Below are 20,963 nucleotides of genomic sequence, written 5' to 3'. Positions count from 1 at the left end.
GAGTGTCAGTAACTCACAGCAAGAGACGCCAAGGAGGTTAAAGGAAATGATAGGAATTATTTGTGTGTGTATGTGTGTAGCCTTGCTTGCTCAGTGGCTAGCCCACAGTGCAGTGACAGGGTTCCCTGTTTCTTCAGAGGATGAGTCAAACCACACATGACATGTCTGATTGGACACAAGGACACATACTTGTTGAATGTCAGACTGATTTTTTTTTTAACATCCAAACCACTACCAACTACATGAATGCACACTGGAAGGTAGTTTGATGGCCGATTCCCATGTTTTTTTCACACACAAGCTTGTGATCGGTGGGGCGCTAATTCAAATACCGGACATATAACTGTCATGAATAATCTGGGAGAGGAAAATAAATGAGTAATGTTTCAAACTCAAGCTGTCCAACTCTTACATTCACAGTAAGGCTTGGTGCTGAGGATTGAGCCTACACTTGGCAGCTTTGTTGTCTCCAAATGGCAGAGAAGCTACTGGAAGTTTTATCATCCTTCGACATCCGAGGCATCATGAAACCTGAACCTAGTACTGAAACCTTACTTGACATACAGTTAATTCCACATCTCAAACTCTGGGAGTCCTCAGTTCTTGTTTGTGAAGAATTGAAAAAAAAAGAAAAGTTAATCTGAAAACACATGTAGGCAACATTACTTAAAACTGTAAAACAGGGGCTTCAGAAGAACTCCCTTCACTTCTTTTTTCCAAAAAGGTTAAAGATGACAAACCGACACCTACTGTGTCATATCAGGTGTCTAGAAGAAAAGTGTAGTTGAAATCTCAAACAGGCTTGGTTGTCTATCCCCTGCAAAAAAAAAAAATCAATAGGGGTTCTGTATTCTGCAGGCATGAACCAGAGCAATCAAAAAGTCTAAATGTCCACCACAGCGGCTCCAGGCCCAGGTCAGGCAGCCTGTGCTCCATCCCCTGTGGTGATCCCCTGAAGTCCCACACGAACAGAGGTCACCTTCCTGCTGGATTTCTCTTTCTACCTTCACATTCCACTGAAAACCACAAGTTTGCCTTTCCCTACTTTCACTCACCGACTCACTTTCTTCTCCTGACAAGATTACATCATTAAAACAAGTGTAGGAACTCGCTTAATGTATATTATTACTGTTTCACACCTAAGCCGGTGGTTTATGTTAACACAGCATCATTGTTTATTCAGCCTTTTTCCCCATCCTCTCTTCACTCCAACATTTACATCTCAGCCAAATGTAAGTTCAACAGAAAGTAACAGTTTGCTTTTCATTGGCTGCACTACATTCATTGTAAAACATATGGATATTAAGAAAAAAAAAACATCCCTCCACAGCTGAATGAATACACACAGTAAGTGTGAATTAAAAAAAAGTGTGAAATGGCCTATAAAAAGGGAGTCTTACGACTTGCAATCTTGAAATCAGTCAAGCTGCAAAAAAAAGTTTGCAGGCAGGAACATATCAAACTACCCAAATTTAAGAGATGTGTCTGTCAAAGCAACCAATTATTTTTGAAGGCCGTAATAGCAAGTCCATAGCAAGACAGAAGAAGAGGCAAAAGACAGTGAAAGAGAAAAACAGTCCAGCCAGCCGTTCAGTAGCTCTCAGCATCCAATGTTCCACATCAGTACAACGATCAGTATTTCCAGATCACTGAGCTGAGGGTTAACCACGGCTCAGTGTTCTGCACAAAGGTCACCCAGGAAAGGCTTGATGTGAGGTCCAGTGACCCACCCCAAGGAGTCAGACTCTGGGCTCCAGTCTGGCCTGGGCTCCCTTAATCACCACGACCAGAAAGTCAATACTGTGCACGAGTCAATTACCCAGGGAGGAGAAGCCATGGCGCCACGTGATCCAGGAGTTTTCCCTTATCCAGCCAACCAATCTTTCTGACAGCCGAATCATAGGCAACTTATTGGATTCGGTGGAGAAGAAGATCTGTACATTAATAATTCACTCTGTCCATGGCTGCATCTCATCTCCCTCAGTGCTACAGAGAGTGAGGCCACACTGATGCACACAGCAGGCGAGAAAATGCAATGCTCAAATGGAAATGAACCTCTCTCGCTGAACTATCTCATTCTCTGCTTCTCTGCCCCCTCTGTCCTCTTATTTGTTTCTCCATTCTTTTTTCTTCTCCACCTCTGTCTTCCTACCCACTCTGGCCGACTGGTGATAGCCTTCCTGAGCTTTTTCTTTCGCTGTCACAAATTCTCAATCTCTCAAACTCAGTCTCCTTACCAGTGATATGCAGCCGAAAACAAAAATGGTGGATAAATGACGGCCTTGAGTATAGTTTCTGACTTTCATATCACAAAGATTTATCGTAGTCTGAAATGGTAAGTAAACTATTCTGGAAAAAAAAACAGTGCTTAAAGTGTACTCCACAAAAAAAGAGAAAAGGTTAATACGCTTATTTCTGGTCTGTTGATACTCTTCCTCTATCTGTCCTCATTCCTATTTCCACTGACCCATGCTGCTCTCATGCTAACAGGACTGTAGTCTCTTCTCCTTTACTTCCATCCTCTCTCCAAATTATCTGTCTTCCTCTTCTCTTCCTCCATCTCCTTCCTCTCTCCTTCCCTCCATCCCATTTTGCTCTTGCCAGTTGTATCCTGGTGGTGATGGAGAGCCTAGTCTCCCTCTGTGAGCTGCTGTCCCTAATGAGGCTCCTCGGCCACACAGCGTATCAAATTAACAGGCTGCACCAACCTATTACAACCCAAAACCCACCAGCCAGGCCCCAGGCAGACCCACCGCCTCACCTCACTGAACCGGGGATCGCACTCCGTGATTGATAAGATGAGATGCAAACAAAGACAGTAGGGCGGGACACAAAGGGAGGGATGGAGAGATAAAGAGAGAGAGACAGGGGCAGCCAAATTAAAGATATACACATCTGTATTTTTCCTGCAAGGAAAAATATCAGCCTTTCCAACAAGTAATTATCCTCTTGATGGAATAAGTAATGAGGGGAAAAGGTCACAGATTGCCTGTGTGAAGAATATCCATTTTATATTCACTGAAGCCACAGTGATTATTGCCAAAGACTCTCAAGGCCTTTTTTTGAAAGCGTTAGACTAACAATACAGATAGATCATGTGAGAGCTTGCTTGTATATGCCTGATTCAAATTCATTCATTTTACCAAGTTTACGTTGTTGTCTTTTGGCAGAGGAGATGTTGAAAAACATCTGGATTGGCTCACACATCAGGCTTGAAATACACCACTTGGATGGGAATGTGTGCACAGGATAGTGTGCTATGCTATAACCATCCATCTGCCTAATTGGATCTCGAATCTTGGAACACACACTTGACATTCTCTGATAAGGTTATAATCTCCCTTGTGCCTTTATGATGCTAGTTCACTTTTTTAATTAATTAGCCGCCTCCAATTTAAGCATGGCATTCCTTTATAACTGTGAGAGAGGAGGGAACTCAGATGGCGGTGTGCAAGCAGATGCTCTGTCCAAAGTAAGGTTGGGTGGCACAGAATTAATATAGACAGTAAATGTGTGTTCATTGTTCATCAAACAGATGTACACAGATGTAGAAAAAAGGAAAGGGTAAATGTTTAAATCAAGCTACAATAATGGTAGGATTACCCTGCAAGGAAAGATAACTGTGTGTGTGTCTCTGGAAGACAAACCAAGAGAAGGTCATTCCTGAATAAATGTCACCAATAAATTGGCTCCCAGAGAGAAAAAAAAAAGACCCCAGGGTTATTTTACAAGACAACAAGACTCCTATAAAAGGGCTTAGTCTATAGTCTATCACAATGAAAACAGCAATGTCCCAGACAACTGCCTTCTGGCTAGACTGATAGAGAGGACCGAAAAAACACTGAGGGAGAGACAGATGCAGAAAATGAGACATGGAGGGCAGAGGGAGAAAAGGAAACTCAATGCATCTAGGACAGATGGAGACAGAAGGAAGTGGACAGATAGAGGGAGACAAAAATTGGCAAACGGAGATATGATGAAGACCAAAAAAAAAAAAGAACAGGGAGACAGAACAAAACAGACAGCGAGAGACAAGAGAAAATGTTACGAGGCTACATACAAGAGATATAGAGAGCAAAATACACAGACAAGCTCTGTGGAGAGATGCAGTGCTGGTTCAAGATGACGGCTTCATCACTGTGTGCTGGCTCTTCAAACGCTCCTCATCCAACCCTGTTGTCAACAGGCTTCCCCAGCTACATTACTCAAGCTGCAGCAGCAGTTACAGGCTAGTCTCCTCAGACTGCTCTGAGAGATAGTTCACACAGACAAACACAAGCAGACAGAGGCACAGACATTACCTGTCTCACCTAGCCAATATTTCAAATCATGATATTTATTGTAGAGACATTTTTAAGCAAATAGCATCATTTAATTTATTTATCTTGGCAATCGCAGTTCCAACACATTATCGCTAAAAGTATTCAAAGTAATAAGTCAAAAATATTGACGTTTTTATTTTAATTTCTAATCTGAGGCATTATAACTCTTAGAAAAGGTTGAATGCAAAGCCAGCCACAATGATACGCATCTAAAAATCTCTAGCTGCTGATGGAGTGCGAACATGCAAACACTCATTCACACCCATTCTCTGGTTCTGTACCTCTGGCTGTTTCAGTGTCCCTCCTCCATCTTTTTCTCTCCTTTAATCTCTCTTTCACACACACACACACACACACACACACACACACACACACACACACACACACACACACACACACACACACACACACACAAAGTCCAAAACAAGCTGGTGTGTGAGAGAAGATATAAGTCCTGGGTTATGATGGAAAAGCCTCATCAAACAACACAAGGACAAGGTGAATTCGAAGGTATTGATCTCTATGTGCTTAAACTGCAGATGAGCTTGTCCCAAAACACAAGGTTACAAAGTAAATTTATTCCAACACTGGCTCTGAGCTTTCAGCCCTATTTGATTGTCTGTGCAGCATTTACTCTGACGAGGGAAGGTGGAGGGTTTTTTTTTTTTCCTTGAGTTGTTCTTCATATTGTGTGGAATTTAAACTAATTCAACGTTGCATATGTGTCTTATTTTCACACACTCCCACACAACTCAGTACACTCTGATATGCTTGGTTCTGATTTCAGTACATTGTGCATTTGTGTCCCTGTGAGTGTTTATCTGGTGTTCCTGTGTCTGTGTGTTGTTTTTTTTTTTTTTTGGTGCCCATCTGTTCCTGTCGTGTCCTTCAGCAGCTGCAGAGCGCTCGCTGCCCACTCTCACACACTGACACCTAAAAAGCTCTCCGTCGCAGCAGTGTCAACAGGACCAATTTCCTTTCCCGTTTGACTGCAGCCATCCCAAAAAAACACAGGTCTGCAATCAGATTGGTGCCAGCCATCTCCCTGTCAGTTACTAATTCACTAAGTCCGTCATCCTCCCTCTTTCGGTCTCGCTCTCTCTCTCGCCAGCGAATAAAATCGGACCAGTTACCTCCATCAAGTAAATGCCTGCAACAAAGACACAAACTACAGCCTGAAGTTCCATCACCGCTTCAGGGCAAATGAATACTTGACACATAAAATGACCCAGAGGAAAGTGTGTGTGTCTGTGTACACAACAGCTGTGTATGCCTCTATCTGTGTATGTGTGTGTGTGTATTAACGGAGCTCATGCATGTGCGCTGCAGACGCCAGGTAACCAGCAGCGGGTATGAATTCTGCCCTGTCCTCCTCTGCAGTGGCCCAGACATGGATTAATGGTGTCATTAATCTTACCTTTAAAATGAATGACTTCAGCACCTCCAACCTGCGCCAGAGTGGCTGCCCAGTCCCTCCCCCCAGTGCAGTCCAACCCCTCCCTACCCACTCAGCTATAACGGATGGATAGTGGGTCTGCCATCCTATCCATCCTTGGCTTGGCACAGCCTGGCACAGCAGGACATCAGAGGCCAACAGGAATGCTCTTGCAAGTACACACCATTTCCTCTCAGTTTTGCGGCTGGTTTTCTGTGTCTATGTCCATGTGTGTGTGTCTATGTGCTTTCAGCTTGTCTGTTAAAAATACAAAACACAACATATTCTCACCATAGAAGGAATGGGAAAGAGTTTGTCACGTTTTTTGAGAAGATTGCCCAACCGCTGCTAAATACGTTCAAATGAAAAGCTGCTCTCTTCAACCTGAGGTCTCTCTGTCTAATGATGTTCACCCCACACGGGGGATGTTGTGAGTTATGGTGGAAGGAGAGAACGAGAAATATGCCAGTCATTACTGATAAAACGATGGCAAAACGGGGAGGAAAACGAAAATGTGTGATAGCTTTCTACAAGTTGTAACCTGTGCATGCCAAAAGCAGTTCTCTGTTTTGGTTGTCATTTTGCCTGGGGAAGCGCCACATTTGGGTCCACTGCCAGCCTTAGAGAAGGAATACGCAGTAGTTCAGTACAGCATATGCAGTAAGATTCACCATTCAGCGCTCTTCCACAACAGAGATGCACTGTGAAAAATCACACTGGCTCCTTAATTTCCATTACACCAACCTGCTTGGCTCCATCAAGCAGCTGTTCCAAGCTTTGAACTTGTGATGTTGGGTGAATTACAGTTGCTTGGCCGTGTTTTAATCAAAAGCACGAGATCATTTATGAATCTGCAGATTATTTTCTCAATCGATTAAACATTGATCTACAGAATTTCAAAAAACTGTGAAAAAAATGTCTTACACAGTTTCCCAAAGCCCATCTTGTGAAGTCAATGGCAAAAAACCCAAAGTTGTTACCTCTACTGTATGAAACAAAGGTAAGCACAAAAATGCTCACATTAGAGAAGAATGAACCTGAGAATGTTTGGCATTTTTGATTGAAAAATCACTGAAACAATTAACTGATTGCCACAACAGTTGTCAACTTTCCAATTAATCAACTAAACAGTTTCAGTACTAATGTATGCAGTTGCTGCTATGATGTTAATCATCCTTCACAAGCCCTTAGTGGTACAGCACAGAGGAATTTTATATTATTTCCAAAATAAAAATCACAAAAATGAGAACAGCTTTGCATGACTGGGCACTTTTGAAAGTTTATCGTTTCTTTAAGATGCATACAATCTGAGAAAACATAATCTATTCACAATAATGGCAGGCAACATAATGATTCCCTCTCACCAGCACCGTATGTGTCAATATATAGAGGAAATGTCAAATATTGACAACTGTCCAGCACCAAAGCCCTGTGTGAGTTGTCTGAGGTCCAGTGCTGGGCGACATTCATCGCTAAGTGAGGGGGAGGGAGGTTATCAGACTGGAGAGAGAGATTTCTCATTTCATCAATAAGTCGTCAGTCTTCCTGCTCTTCCCCTCTCCTCCCACCTCCTACACCTTCCGCTCTTCTGCTTCGCCAAGTCACCCTCCATGCCCCAGAGACCGCTGGCCATTATCTGGTGGGCAGGATACACACACACACACACAAACACACACACACAGCCATAACCCTCTGGACTGTATGTCACTGTCAAAGTGAGGGAAACACACAAAACTATTTTTAAAACATCAGTTTATCCAGGAAATGTTTTGCTGAGCACGCGTGGTGTTTCTCAACACAGTGCAGTCACACAGCTCAGTACAACCTCGTTCTTCTTGTTCTGGCTGCTGAGCATCACATAAAAATTACGGCTCTTTTCTTCAGCTCTTTGAAAATTCTTGACTGGTTTTCAGTTCCTGCTACAAAAACAGTTAATGAGGTGAGATCTGCCGCTGAGTCACCGGTAACAGTCGAGGAAAACGAGGGCACTGCCAAACCACGCTCATTTACAAAGTGAGTGTCTTTTGTTAAAGCTAAAGTTTAATGTCTTGTATAAAAATTAAAATGGGATTTTGTGCTTGTCCCAGGACAAGGATCAACAAAAGAATCACACTGATGTGTAGGAAGGAGAAGAGGAACTGATCTAGGAAGGAAGTGCAACTTTAGGAGGAGAATAGGTTTATTTTATCATGAAACCGAGAAACTTTGGTTTATTACATAATAGAACGAGTCCTATCTGTCACCATCCTTTAAGCAGCATGAAGAATAAAATTTACATCAGGCTACACCAGCCTGCCACAACAGTATGTAATGAAACATCATCACACCCACACTTAATATAAAATATCACTTACTAACAGTAAGCTTTCCAACAAACCAGCTAAGTTAGAGATGCACTTAAACTCTGGTTCAGTCCTGGGAGATCTTGTTACTGTCCTGTTTTTTTTTTTTTTTAGAAATAAATCCAACTCTGCTCTCATTACATAATGCATTTTTTTTTTAACAAGACCATTTCTAAAACTTTAAATAATATGGCTCCAACAATAGCACCGAGCCAAGAGGAAGAAAAAAAAAAAGAAAAGAAAAACACCACCTGACACCAGTTCTGGCATTGCGGAGCACTGGTTTTTGCTTCACTCAGTACCACCCTGTCAGATCAGTGCGTAATAACTGTCATTCATTTCTCATGGGATCATGTAGATGTGACATAAGTGGGTAGATCGTGTCTGACCAAATCTGGCAACCACTGAATGGGGTGTAGACGTAATGACTTGTCAGGGAGCAGGGTGGGGGAGTGCGCTGTTTCACTATTTTCTGTTAAATAAGTTTAAAGAAAATTTTACAAATAAGATATTGCTAGCTATGTAGCTTAGTTGAGAACTTGAAGCCATGTTTTTTGTACCTAAAAAGAGGCTGAGTTAAGTATTGGAAAAGAAACTTTCTTACTTTTTTAAGTTACCATGATCATTAATAATGTGCTGTGTTGCAGGGTGTCTTATGTCATCATTTAGAGAACTTATTGCTTTGTGCCTTTGTGGCTATAACTTATCCAGCCCTGCAGCAGAACCCAAAGGTACTTCCACTATTCTTGAGCTTTGTCATCACTCAGCTGAGGAAACAAAAGTCATCATCATTCACAAAGTATGTTTCAACAAGTCAACACATAAAATAAATATAGATCCTACTGCGAGGCTCTGACCTGCGTAGATGTCTTAGTCATTTAGCAGCTCCAAGCTAATAAATAATAATTTTAGCTTTAGGGTTTTGCTAGATTTTACATGTGATTTCAAGTTTCTGATGCTTGGTTGAGCTTGTTAGTGTGGAGTATGACCTCAGCCATTCAAATGCTCTGTGTGTAAAAACATTTCCTGCTAAACACTGTGACTCGTCAATGGAAACTTCTCCCACATCATGTGTTCATCTCATGTCTGTCACAACTTGCTGGCTCCATGACTTCATTATTAAACCTATGCAGCTTTTTTTCCTTTTTCTTTTCTTTCCTTTATTAATGTTTCAGATTATTCTATTCAAAATGCTTCTTCGCTTGAATTATCAACATTTTACTTGTCACTATATGTGAACCATGTCACATAGACTTTAGTCTTGCCTATACTGACATTAAAGAAATAATGATTACAAAAGGTGGTGTCAAAATAAAGATTACAGTTTTGAATCATTTGAGCTGGTAAAAAGAGCAGCTGTGAGCTGACTGCATGGCACAAATACCCTTAAACAGTAGTTGTTGTGAGGCGCGAGATGAAGGAGAAGGGTGCTAATTATTCACTTCCCCATCCAGTTTTCAGCTACTGGCCTTGCACCCCATGCTTATTTATAGCTGCCTATAATCAGCTGCAGTAATGCATAAATGTGCTGCTGAGGTAAATCTTAAGCAACCCTTCAAATGCACAGAGGCAGATGTGATTGAAAAGAAAACAAAACCAGAGGTGAGAGGATAGCTGCAAAACTGATGTACATTATTCTAACAATACACTAAACCTAAATTCCCATACTTATAGCACAGGTTTCCAGAAGTTCTGGGGAAAAAAAAAAGAAAAATTGATCTTTGGGAAGGTGCCACTGTCGGTACATGCTCCGGATATTCCTCAAGTTACAGCTCGGGGCAATAAAAGCTGGGTTGCAGGCCAGGAAATGTGCCACCACATGTACCTGCCATAGCCTGAGGTGAGTTTTCACTCTTGTCAGTGAGTGAGGTGGATATGGAAACCATTCAGCTCACTGTGCCTCCATTCTTTTCTTTTAAACCGTCCCCACAAACTAGCACACAGGTGCTGTAATATGAATTTGTTCCCACTGTGTCTGCCTCTAGGTCTCTCTCTCCTGTCGCTCTCTTTACTTTTCTGTTTCTGTCTCGGTCAGTCTCTCTCAAGTCTTCATATTCAGTTGTCTTTTAGTCTTATTCCACTGCTCTCCCTTTCATTTCTATGCCTTAACCTCGTCATCTATCTCTCTCATTATCCCCACCCCTAAATGTGTTCCCTCACCAGCTCAGTCCGTTGCCAAATTGGTCCTGTTCCTGGCATTTATTCTGCAGAGCCAACTGGGGGCTTAGCACCACACTATCATGAGTAATTGAAATAATCAACTACATCGCTAATGATTCATCTCCTTGGCACTGGATGCTTGTCTCCACATCATTGGGAGTGTGGTGCAGGAGGTGCCAGTGCCGGGAGACATTTCCCAGCACATTTCTCAGACAGAGAGTGTGAGGGAAAGAAAGAGAAACAGCGAACACCCATCTACCATGAGTCAACCATTATGGAAAACATCAAGGTTTTTCCCTCCGGGCGTTCTGGCCCTGTTGCACAACTCTCCTGCCGCTAAATGACTGAGCATGACCTGAAAGATGGGATGAGGAGAAATTGAGGTTACAACTTTGACACAGTGCGTAATAAATTCACACCAGAGGGGTTATTCTTGTCCGATAGCCCCCACACACACTTTAGGTGTGGTAGTGTTGCTATAGCTTGAGGACTGGCAAGTGGACTGGAGTGTGTTTGTTCGGAAGAGCTCAGTCATGCAAGTTGTTTGTACAACAGGCCTCCTCTGCACTGTGGGAAAACTCTCACATGGTCGTCTGCCGGCCTGGCTGACTGAGTGGGGAGTACAAGGAGGAGTGTGCGTTCATTGAGAAACGGCTTGACGCAGACTGCTCTGCAGTACTAGCCCAGCCCCCTGTACTTGTCAGTGTAACAAGTCTCAACAGCTACAACAATGTATGAGTGAACAGAGTCAAGTGGAGCGGATAAAGTAACATCGCAAAAGTTGATTCTAGCTTTGTTTCCAACAGCTCCTCCTGTGATTAGGTGCTGCTGCTTGTGCTGAGGTATGCAGGGAATGGCCATGCTGACAGCTGAGGAGGCATGTGTGTGTGTGCGTGTGTGTGTGTGTGTGTACTTGTATGGCTATAGAGTGTGTGGACCGGTTTGAATTTTAAACCACTGAAGTGAGGACATTTTGGGAAAGTGAGCCTTGTCCTCACATTCTGACACAACTTAAAATGGCTGTATGAGGGTTAAGACTTGGTTTGAGGCTCCAGGTTATAGCTGGGTTTTGGTCAGGGTTAGGCATTCAGTTTTGATGGTAAAGGTTAGGGTAAGGGGTTAGGGAATACATTATGTCAATGAGTGTCCTCACAAACATAGATGTGTGTGTGTATGTGTGTGTTGGGGTCACTGCGAACGTATCTGTGTGTATTTATACATGTGAAAGAGACAACAAGATTCAGAAAGAAGGTTAAGTGTGAGTGTGAAATCGGTCGTGACCTTGCATTTAAAATACATACACCCACCTACAGTACAAGATACACACCTTCAATACAAAAACTCAACATGCCAGAACACCAGCTGACAATGAGGGGGAAAAAAATGCTCTCTCTCTCTCTCTCTCTCTCTCTCTCTCTCTCTCTCTCTCTCTCTCTCTCTCTCTCTCTCAGGTTCACGCACACACACACGTTCAACAGACTTACGCGGATACAAAGATAGCACATGCAATGGCTGACGCGTGCAGACATGACAAACATTCGAGGCACTCTGGAGACACACACGCAGGAAACGTTCTAACGACACAGTGACTGTGAACATGTATTCACATAACTGCAGGTGGTGCAGTAAGCCCCGGCCGGCAGCCCGTGTGGAGCAGCTTATGAGGGGGGGTTGGGGGTGGGGCTGGCTTTTCAGGTTAAGGAAGTCGTGACATGCCCCTCCAGCAGGCCCATAAATCAGACAGCTCGACCTCACTAAAGATGGCTCATGAGAGAGAGAGAGAGAGAGAGAGAGAGACATGAAGCACACAGCACACTCACAGGCGCGAGTGCCAGCCAGTTCAGCTTACACACAAAGTCCTGTATATGTGCACGATGGTGTGTGTGTGCCAACACACACACCCACAGCAGGAGTGCACGCACTATTATGTAAACGGCTGTGGCACTTTTTGCCCGGGGCCTTACACGCCGCTCCTCCCACTATGTGGTCGAATGTGTGTGTTTAAGGTGTGAATGTTGTGTAATCAAGGAATTATAATTGTATCTTCAAAACAGTGCATGCGGTTTCCACATAATTTAACATTACAATTCTTTTGTGATTCTTTTCAACATGCATCCGAACAATATGCAAACTGTTCTGTCTGTTCTATCGCAGTGTGGGTGGGGCTTTAGGATTCTTGCATCTATGCAACAGTCTCTCTTTGGTCTGTATGCTCTTAGATGACAACGGAGGAAGTGTTACTTGGAACACATAGCAGGTGACGATAAAGGCGTACAGAATCAGCAACCCTGACAGACTGTAAATGTTTTGAATGTTTCTAAGCAAAATAGAGCTCAATAATGAGAATGACGTCAGTGTCTGGAGACACTAGAGGCACATGCAAACATCTGACCGGCTGTTCATGGCCGATGGTGGTAATCGATCAGGTTGTTTAACTCATGAGGTTGCAATGGCTCATAAAATGCAAGAGAGAGAGGGGAGGAGTGTGAAAAGCCTTTTCTAATCAGCATATGACACTGACCTCACACTTGCTGTTAACTGTGATGCTTATATGTTCAATCATTGTACACCCTGAGCTAACTGACCTTAAGGTTTAGAGATAAAACAGGTTAAGTTACCTACAGAAGCAACAGCACCTAAACATGGTTTGGTAATCTCCTAACACCAGTAATTTTACCTCCAGGTCATTTGGTATTTATTTTACAAGGAACAATCTGAACAGAAATAGAATCGGCTGAAGAGCACTAACAGCTGCAGACTTTAAAGCTAATAAAGCAAGACTTAATAGAGGTTCTAAACCATTTACACTCCATCACTGCAGCTTTTTTAATAAAATCTGATTTTTTGCAAAACATGTTCCCTCAGTTTTCTCTGTACAGTTGCCATTCGCACCTTATGTAAATGAGATTGTTATGGAGACTTGTCAGTCCACGGAATCAATTATGGAACAGCTTAGTCACACTATTGCTTTACAGAGTAGATACTGTCTGATCACCACCAAATCTCTGCTAAGTGCAGCGCAAAACCACTAGCGATTACACAACACTAAAGATACTAATCTGAGAAGCCCAGTTTCAAGAGTTCATGACATGGAAGCGTTTCCACATGCGTCAGAAAACACTGAACTATGAGCAACAAATCTCGTTGATATGCAAGATTGATATCGAGGCCACTTCTCATAAATATCAGTATCAGCAGATCCTAAGTATTAAATTACTGTGATTAATTGGTAAATCAAAAAAAAAAAAACTTGGCAGAGCAAACAACATGCTTGTATGTGTGTGTGTGTGTGTGTGTGTGTGTGTGTGTGTGTGTGTGTGTGTGTGTGTGTGTGTGTGTGTGTGTGTGTGTGTGTGTGTGATAAATCTTGTGCTGAAACTTGAAACCTAAAGGTTGTCTGTGAAGACACACTAAAACAGTCTGATTTATTATGGAAACACTTTTTATAAGAGACTATCCTTCACACACTGAATTTTACAAGTTGAGACAGTTAAAGTCCATTTATGAGGAGGTAGCCTAACCATTTTATAGATGGTATAAATTTGGCTGGCGGTAAATTAAAAACTTGCTTTGACAGCCATAAATAGTAAAGTTTCTGATGTGTTGGCATGTTTGGGGTTTGCTGTCCATCTGCACCCATCTGTGAAAGCAAGAGCTGAGAAGAGAGGGAGGCTGTTAGAGCTTCAGCTCTATCTACAGCCAACAGTCTGAGAGCTGAAGAAAGCTCAAGTATTAGCAGTGCAGGTCGGCAGTGAGTAAAAAACAAAAAAAAACAAAACTGTGTTGCCTGGAGAGCGACAGAGAAAAGAGATGAGAGAGCAATAGTGACAGAATGAGACAGAGAGGGAGATACAAGCCTCTAGCTTCATGAGTGGGGAGGTCCTTTCTTTGCTACAGTGCAGCAGCCTCTGCAACGGCTCTTCTTTTTTCATCAGCTAAATCCTGAGGATGCAGTTCTGCCTGAACAATACACTGTCAGAATGAGAGATGCAGCGATTACTCTACAAGAATCCAGCACCTGACCCTCACTACATCCTCGAGGTACCCTTCAGCAAAGCGTTTAACCCAAGTGGGGCTGACCTCAACTGTGAATGTGTGCCACTGTGTGGATTTGGAGCAAGGTATTGCTGAAAAACCTGAATGTGTGTTCAGTGTTTCTACCCTTGATGCTTAAATGTTTAAAGTAAAGTAAATGTTTAGTCACTCATGATTATACATTTTACACAAATGCATTTAAGCATGTCTTAATTATTATGAAAGCTATAATCATGATTAAGATTACATTCTAACCCATGTTTTCATACATTTGATGGAATTATTCTGTAGACAGTTACAGAATCACCCTGTTTTCAGGTGGCAATTTCAAATATTATCAATCCACTCTCCTCCCCTTCAAAAAAAAAAAAAAAAGAATTCCTAACTTTGCATCCAAACGATTGATGTAAGTGTATTATTTAAAGCTTGTGAAACCATTCATCCATCACTAGGAAATAAATCCATGGATTGTTAAGAATATTAAAAGGATGACAGCAGAAAAGAAATCCACATATAGCTCTGCTTAGAACAACGCCCTGCCAGCTCAGTCAAGGCAGCAGAACAAAAAAAGCAAAAAAAACCAGGAGCTGGTAATCAATGGATATGATGGATAAAAGCAGGGAGCCTGAAAACAACACTACCTCAGGTTTCAAAGACAAGAGCAACCAGAAACGACAACAACAACAATAAAAAAAAGAAAAAAAATGAAGACATCATCAAATGAACAGTTGCTGCCAACATAGTTTGGTTTGTCAATACACCCAAATGCAGAGCCGTGTCAAGTTAAATTTTCAAAGCACAGAAAAAATTGGAACAAGTTCAAGATTCAAGTGATACCGCAAAAGGCTTGTTCAGATTTTATTTTTCTGTGCAGCTTCCTCCACCTGAGAGAGCCGATAAATCTTCAGATTTTGTACTCAGCTGGGGCGATCACTGAGCCAGAGGTCAAACCAGTAAGACAGATGAAAACAAGAGATTGTCTGGGGGCCCATTAAAAGGAAATTGCTGAGGAGGGACAGAGACATTCATGTCCTGTCTTTGTGGGAGCAATGGGGGAGAGTGTGTGTATGAGGGTTTATAAGAATACAGTATGTGAGGGAGGGGTGAGAGGTACGGTTATATGGTAGATGATATGACTGTGTCAGTATATCAGTGGTCTAAATAGTGATACCTTGTAGTCATCTGAGTTCCAGAAAGATCCATTTGAGGTCTGACATTCATACAAACACTTTCAGGGGACATTCTTTTCATAGGTCTGTTTAGGAGAAGAAAACAGCAGCCACATGTTTTGTTTTCTCCACATTTTTCATCATTTCTCTTCCCTCTCTGCACATTCTTTGTTCTTTGTCATTGCTGTGCTCATTTAGCCACAGAATGAATGTGTACTCTGACAAAGCTGTGTGGAGAATGTGGTTCGGCTGAATTCTTATGTTAGCACACAGCTATTGTTGCCTCCCAGAAAAAACAAAAACACAAAAAAAAAAAAAAAAAAACTGCCTTCCTGGAAATCCCAGCAAGTTGCTGTCTCCACGTGCACACAGCTCAGTGGAATGGACATTTAAAAAGCACCTCTCTCATTATTGGTTCTATATGTTTTTAAATCATTTTTAGGCTGGTATGATTTCTGGGGGCAAAGGCTCTGCATTTGAAAAAGTTTCGATGTGATTCACGACACTCAGGTCATTTCTGCTCTGCTGCACCTGTCATGTAAATTGACAATAAGCCTTCTGAGCCTCTTCATTCATTCCCAGCTTGGAAACATAGGGCCAAATCACACTGCATATTAATTAACACTCCACTAAGACATACGATATGAAGTCATAGCAAAGACACAAATCCCTCACTTATCACTTAACCTGCAATTACTGAAGGTGTGAAGGTGGATGGAGACAGCAGGGTGACGCAAAAAAGAGGGAACTCATGAACCAGTGAAGGGACTGAAAGTGCTGATATACCTGCCATCATCTTCTGGGCCTCATATGGCTCCATGTAGCCATCATTTTCAGTTGTTCCCTTTTCCGTGGTGGTCTGCGTGCCACCAGCCTGCTCGGCATCGAAGGGGTCCGCATAGTCTTCAAGGATAATGAGCTGCAGGAGGGGAAAAAAAAGGAAAGGTGAGATGTTGGTAGGGGGGAGAAAAAGTAGCAAGAAAATAGCAAGAGGGGAATTCGTTTTGCTGCTCTGTTGAACACTACAACACGGGTAGGTGCCACGAGAGTTGCATGACAGATACCGCTGTGGCCTAGGACAGGACCAAGTGATATCCACCACGGCAGGCCAGAAGATAAAGGGAGAAATACATAAATAACACCCCACCTCTGTGTGCCTCAGCACACCACCACAATGCCTCAGCTTTTAGCCTTACAGCACGCTCTCTGCTACTGCTGGTCTGCCTAATTATATGATAGCCCAGTGACAGGCCTACATTTCAAAAGTAAGAGGAAAAAAGAACCAAAACTGCTCAACTTTCTTAAGAGAAACAATTTGGCAGATTTATGCCGAGCTGGCAGTGAGCCACGGCTAATTGCAGTCTTGCTCTTTCGCTGAGTATTTTGTGCAGTGGATGGCAATTAGGTGGATGTCCGGAGACCCAGAAATACAGCTCAAGCCTTTAGGGAAAGGAGTAACAGTCCCCGTCTGCACCGCCTGGGGTGGGGGGGGGGGGTATTTGTTTCCTTGAAATGTTTGCTTCATCTACCAGGACGTTGCTTCAAAAGTAAAGATCTTCCCTTTGAAAGGAAATAAACTCCCATCTGAGCCATCTGTTCTCTTGGACATTGGATCTAATGAGGGGGTGTGAGTGCAGGGGTTTGGGCCAGCTGTTAGAAAATGGACTTTTCCTCTGTTGAGGCTCCTGACAGTCTAGTCCTGCCAATCAGTGGGCAGAGGAGAGGGAAACCGCATGTTCTGTAACTTGGAGACATCTTGGCAAAGGGTTTTTAAGGTTAAAACCAGTGCACAAACAAGGAAACGGTTATGCATACACCTAAGTGAGCATGCAAATACGTCCATGACTGGCACTACACCCTATGAGTCATGTGTAACAGGAAGGGATTTGGCCTCATTATAAACAAGCTCATCACTCATCTGGTGGATGAGGCAGGGCGGGGCAGACTGGAGGTGGACTAAGTCTCATGCCAGCCATGCTGTGCCTCCACCTAGCCACCTTTCCTGAGCACAACCACTGTCCATCTTTGCCGCAGAGAGAGCACACTTCCCAGAAGCAAACTCCATATGCAGGCCACCCATGAGAGTGAAACACACACACACACACATACACACACACCTGCTAAGCCTCAGGGAAGCAAGCAGAACATATATATCCCATTAAAACTCTGGGATTTCTCTTCAACTGGGAAAACACCAACATTTTCAGAGTAGCGATCAAGGTCAAGTGTCGTTATCAGTCATAAATTTAAAAAAAAAAAAAAGATGTCTTGAAAAGTTTCCAAGTGTTAAATGCTGGAAAGTTCACTTGGGATAATTTGTAAGCTTCTTAGTGACAGAGAAATGCTGGCAGGTATATTCCTGCACAGATCATCTGCACTATACATGGATTAGGCAATAATAGAAAAGGAAGTAAGAACCACGGATGTGTTTCATAGCAGCTACTGTGTGTTAAATCCGCCTTCTTCAATATTCCCTCTCCATCTGTTTTGGGGAAAATAACTAGGACTTTTCTGCCACAGCATAATTATGGGTTCCTCAAATGTTTTGCTTCTGTGAATTCAAGTGTGGGGGGGTTCAAACATTGTCCTGGTTTGTTTTTGCACCACAAAAAAAAAAAATTACATATTTCATTCACAAGTTTAATTCAAATTCAATCATTCTGATAAGCAACATCTTTGTGGCCCCAGAGACCCCAAACCTCCCTGAAAATTATGCATCACGGTCAGAGTGTCATTACCATCTCACACCTTGTTGCATGGAAACACAGCCATCAGTAATCATAGTGTTATGTGCCAAACCGGATCCAGATACAGTCACTGCAAACACAGCCCAAACCTAAGAATAAGTACTCCTCGCTAAAAAAACATATGAATCACCTAAATGGGAGGGATGAATACCAGTGCCCATCTGACCGCGGTCCACATACTGTAGCAGAGTGGCTCGAGGTTTGAGACCAAAGCCCACAAATGTGATAAAGCACTTCAACTGCTGTCTCTTACATTCTCCTCAGCAGCTTTAGATGACAAAAGTAGTTTATGTCATTGCCCGGTGGTGAGGTGAGGTTTTAGCAGAGCTCACACCGTAAGCTTCTCTCACCTTTACCACTTCATGTACCTTCATCACTAGCCAAAGGATGTTTGGGCATGTTTCAGGAAATAACGGCAATCACTTATTGAGCTGAGTTATGTGTGGAGCCACTGCAAACACATGACATCATCTTTTGCCTTTCCTGTTGACATAATGCAGGACAAATAAAGGGCAGGGTATGTGATGAAAACTTCTGATAGCATCAGACGGAACGATGTCTAGGGATTAAACACAATCACAGACTAAAACTAAAGCTCGGATTTAAGACTCAAACACAATACCTTCCTTATCCCACAAGGACAAAGAAGGCAAAACACTTCACTTGGAAGCTTGTAACTCTAATATATGTGCTTCTCTACCCTGTTTTACCTTCCCAAACAATCAAAATCAGGCTCAACCAAAGTCTAATAGGCATTCTGGTACTCTGAAAGCAAAACAGGAATCTGCAATCAGTCACAAGTGGGTCTTGGTGCTTCTACCCTTCTAAAATACTTTCTGCAGAGTCTGAGCAAGCCTCTTGAAACCTCCTTTTATATAGTTCAACTAAAATACTTTGCTTTAAAACATATTAAGGGGAAAATGGAATTACTACATATTACATTACAAGTATCTACAATCAAGATTCTTCTATTGAAATTCTTTTGGCCTGATTTAAGAAATACACCCACAGCTGTTAACACTGTGAGCATTTTAATTATGGCTCCCGTGTCCACATACACTTAAATGAGGTTACAAAGACTTGTAATCAAACAGCTTACACTACAAAAAAAAAAAAAAAAAAAAAAAAAAAAAAAAAAAAAAGATTTACATTTTACAAGCATGTGTATATTTAGCACTGAGTTGGGCAGTAAAAGCTTTTTTCAGCACCTGGCTCATGTTCTCACTCCAATCAGCAAGGAAAGTCAACTTTTCTTTTCCCATTAAAAGTAAATTTAAGCTGATGACAGACCAGTTTCCAGTCTGCCCACCGTTTAATAAGAATGAAACAAAAAAGAAGTTCAGTTGCCTCTTGCTATTTCACTTTCATTTTGAATTTTGAGGAAAACATGTTTCTAGCGGCACAGTGGTGCAGTGGTTAGCACTGTCACCTCACAGCAAGAGGGTTCTCTCCGGGTACTCCGGCTTCCTCCCACAATCCCAAAAACATGCATGGGTTAGGTTAATTGGCAAACTCTAAATTGCCCATAGGTGTGAGTGTGTGCGTGTGTGGTTGTCTGTCTTTGTGTGTCAGCCCTGCGATTGACTGGCGACCAGTCCAGGGTGTACCCAGCCTCTCGCCCATAGTCAGCTGGGATAGGCTCCAGCTCCCCCGCGACCCTGACACAGGATTAAGCGGTAGAAAATGAATGAATGAATGAACATGTTTATAAAAGTCTCCACAAAATGGCAGTGCTGTGGAGTAGATAAAATAATCAGCTCCGCCCAGTGAAACATTTGGACTTTTACACACCAGTAATGTGCACATCCACAGTGTTCTGTTGTCACTCATTAGCAGATGACAATGTTTAGCCTACACAGATCCTTCCGGGGAATCATGAGGATTTGAACCATCAACTATTTAGATCAACAGACTGTCTCTATAAGGCACCATCACCCAGACTCTGCAGCCTAGTTCATGTTTGGGTGGAGTATGTGGTTAATATTTCCAAATTGTTCCAATGTGTCATGTGTCAGCCCTGTCCCACTGCACTAATGACTACTCGACAGCAGGAGGAGTACGGAGTTGTGAGGCGAGGGGTGCTAGAAAGTGGTGGCGTCGCCTGGGGACACACCATCTGCCTTGTGGCGTGCCAGGGTGTGTCAGGACTGCAGCCAAGCCACACTTGTCATGAAAGTAAACCCCCCCCCCCCACCCCAGCACAAGACTGCAGTGCCTCAAGATATCAGGTCTTTGCTAAGCTGCGATGTAAGCCTATATGAATCTCACAAAGCCACCTCACTGGCTTAGGCCATGTCCCGGTGGTAGTTGGGTCCTTCACTGGTCTGCAGCATAGGGAGAGAACTCACTCAATTACTTTCATTCCACAGCTCAGATCCCAGGTTGGCCATGTCTTACACCTGCCAGAGCTCTGGCAGCTCGCAACGGAGAGAGAGCAAAAGACTTCTTGAAATGCACTGCGGCTCTCGGGCGATGAAGCTGACTTCAAATCAGTGGGAACAGAGGGAGAACATTAGAGAAGGAGGGAGACTATAACAGGCACCTGCCACTTTGGCTCATTGTTCAACCATGCTAGAGCTTCTCGGATTACAATTCGATTGGGCCCCAGTCTTCCATTAGAAGTGAGAAAATAAGGGCTACAATTCTCCTTCTGCACTCTTAATGGAGAGGGAATGCGTCTGGCTGCCTTATCAGATAATCAAAAGCAAGAGAAAAAAAAATCAGAAAATGTAGTAGTTGAAATTTGAGCACAT

At 42.8% G+C, this 20,963-nt stretch overlaps 1 protein-coding gene across 3 annotated transcripts in view; it reads right to left on the bottom strand.

Moving 5' to 3' along the window:
- Positions 1–20,963, bottom strand: part of LOC121197016 (SH2 domain-containing adapter protein F-like) — a 98,350-nt gene that overhangs the window by 64,993 nt on the left and 12,394 nt on the right. For all 3 annotated transcript variants that reach the window (XM_041060479.1, XM_041060393.1, XM_041060559.1), the window contains exon 2: positions 16,250–16,382. In XM_041060479.1, coding sequence (XP_040916413.1) covers positions 16,250–16,382 — 133 coding nt within the window. The remainder of the gene's footprint in view (positions 1–16,249; positions 16,383–20,963) is intronic.

This window comes from Toxotes jaculatrix, chromosome 1, assembly GCF_017976425.1.
Source record: "Toxotes jaculatrix isolate fToxJac2 chromosome 1, fToxJac2.pri, whole genome shotgun sequence".
Taxonomy (NCBI): Eukaryota; Metazoa; Chordata; class Actinopteri; family Toxotidae; genus Toxotes; species Toxotes jaculatrix.
Note: the sequence above shows the minus strand (reverse complement) of the source record. Positions and strands in the feature narration are given on the sequence as shown.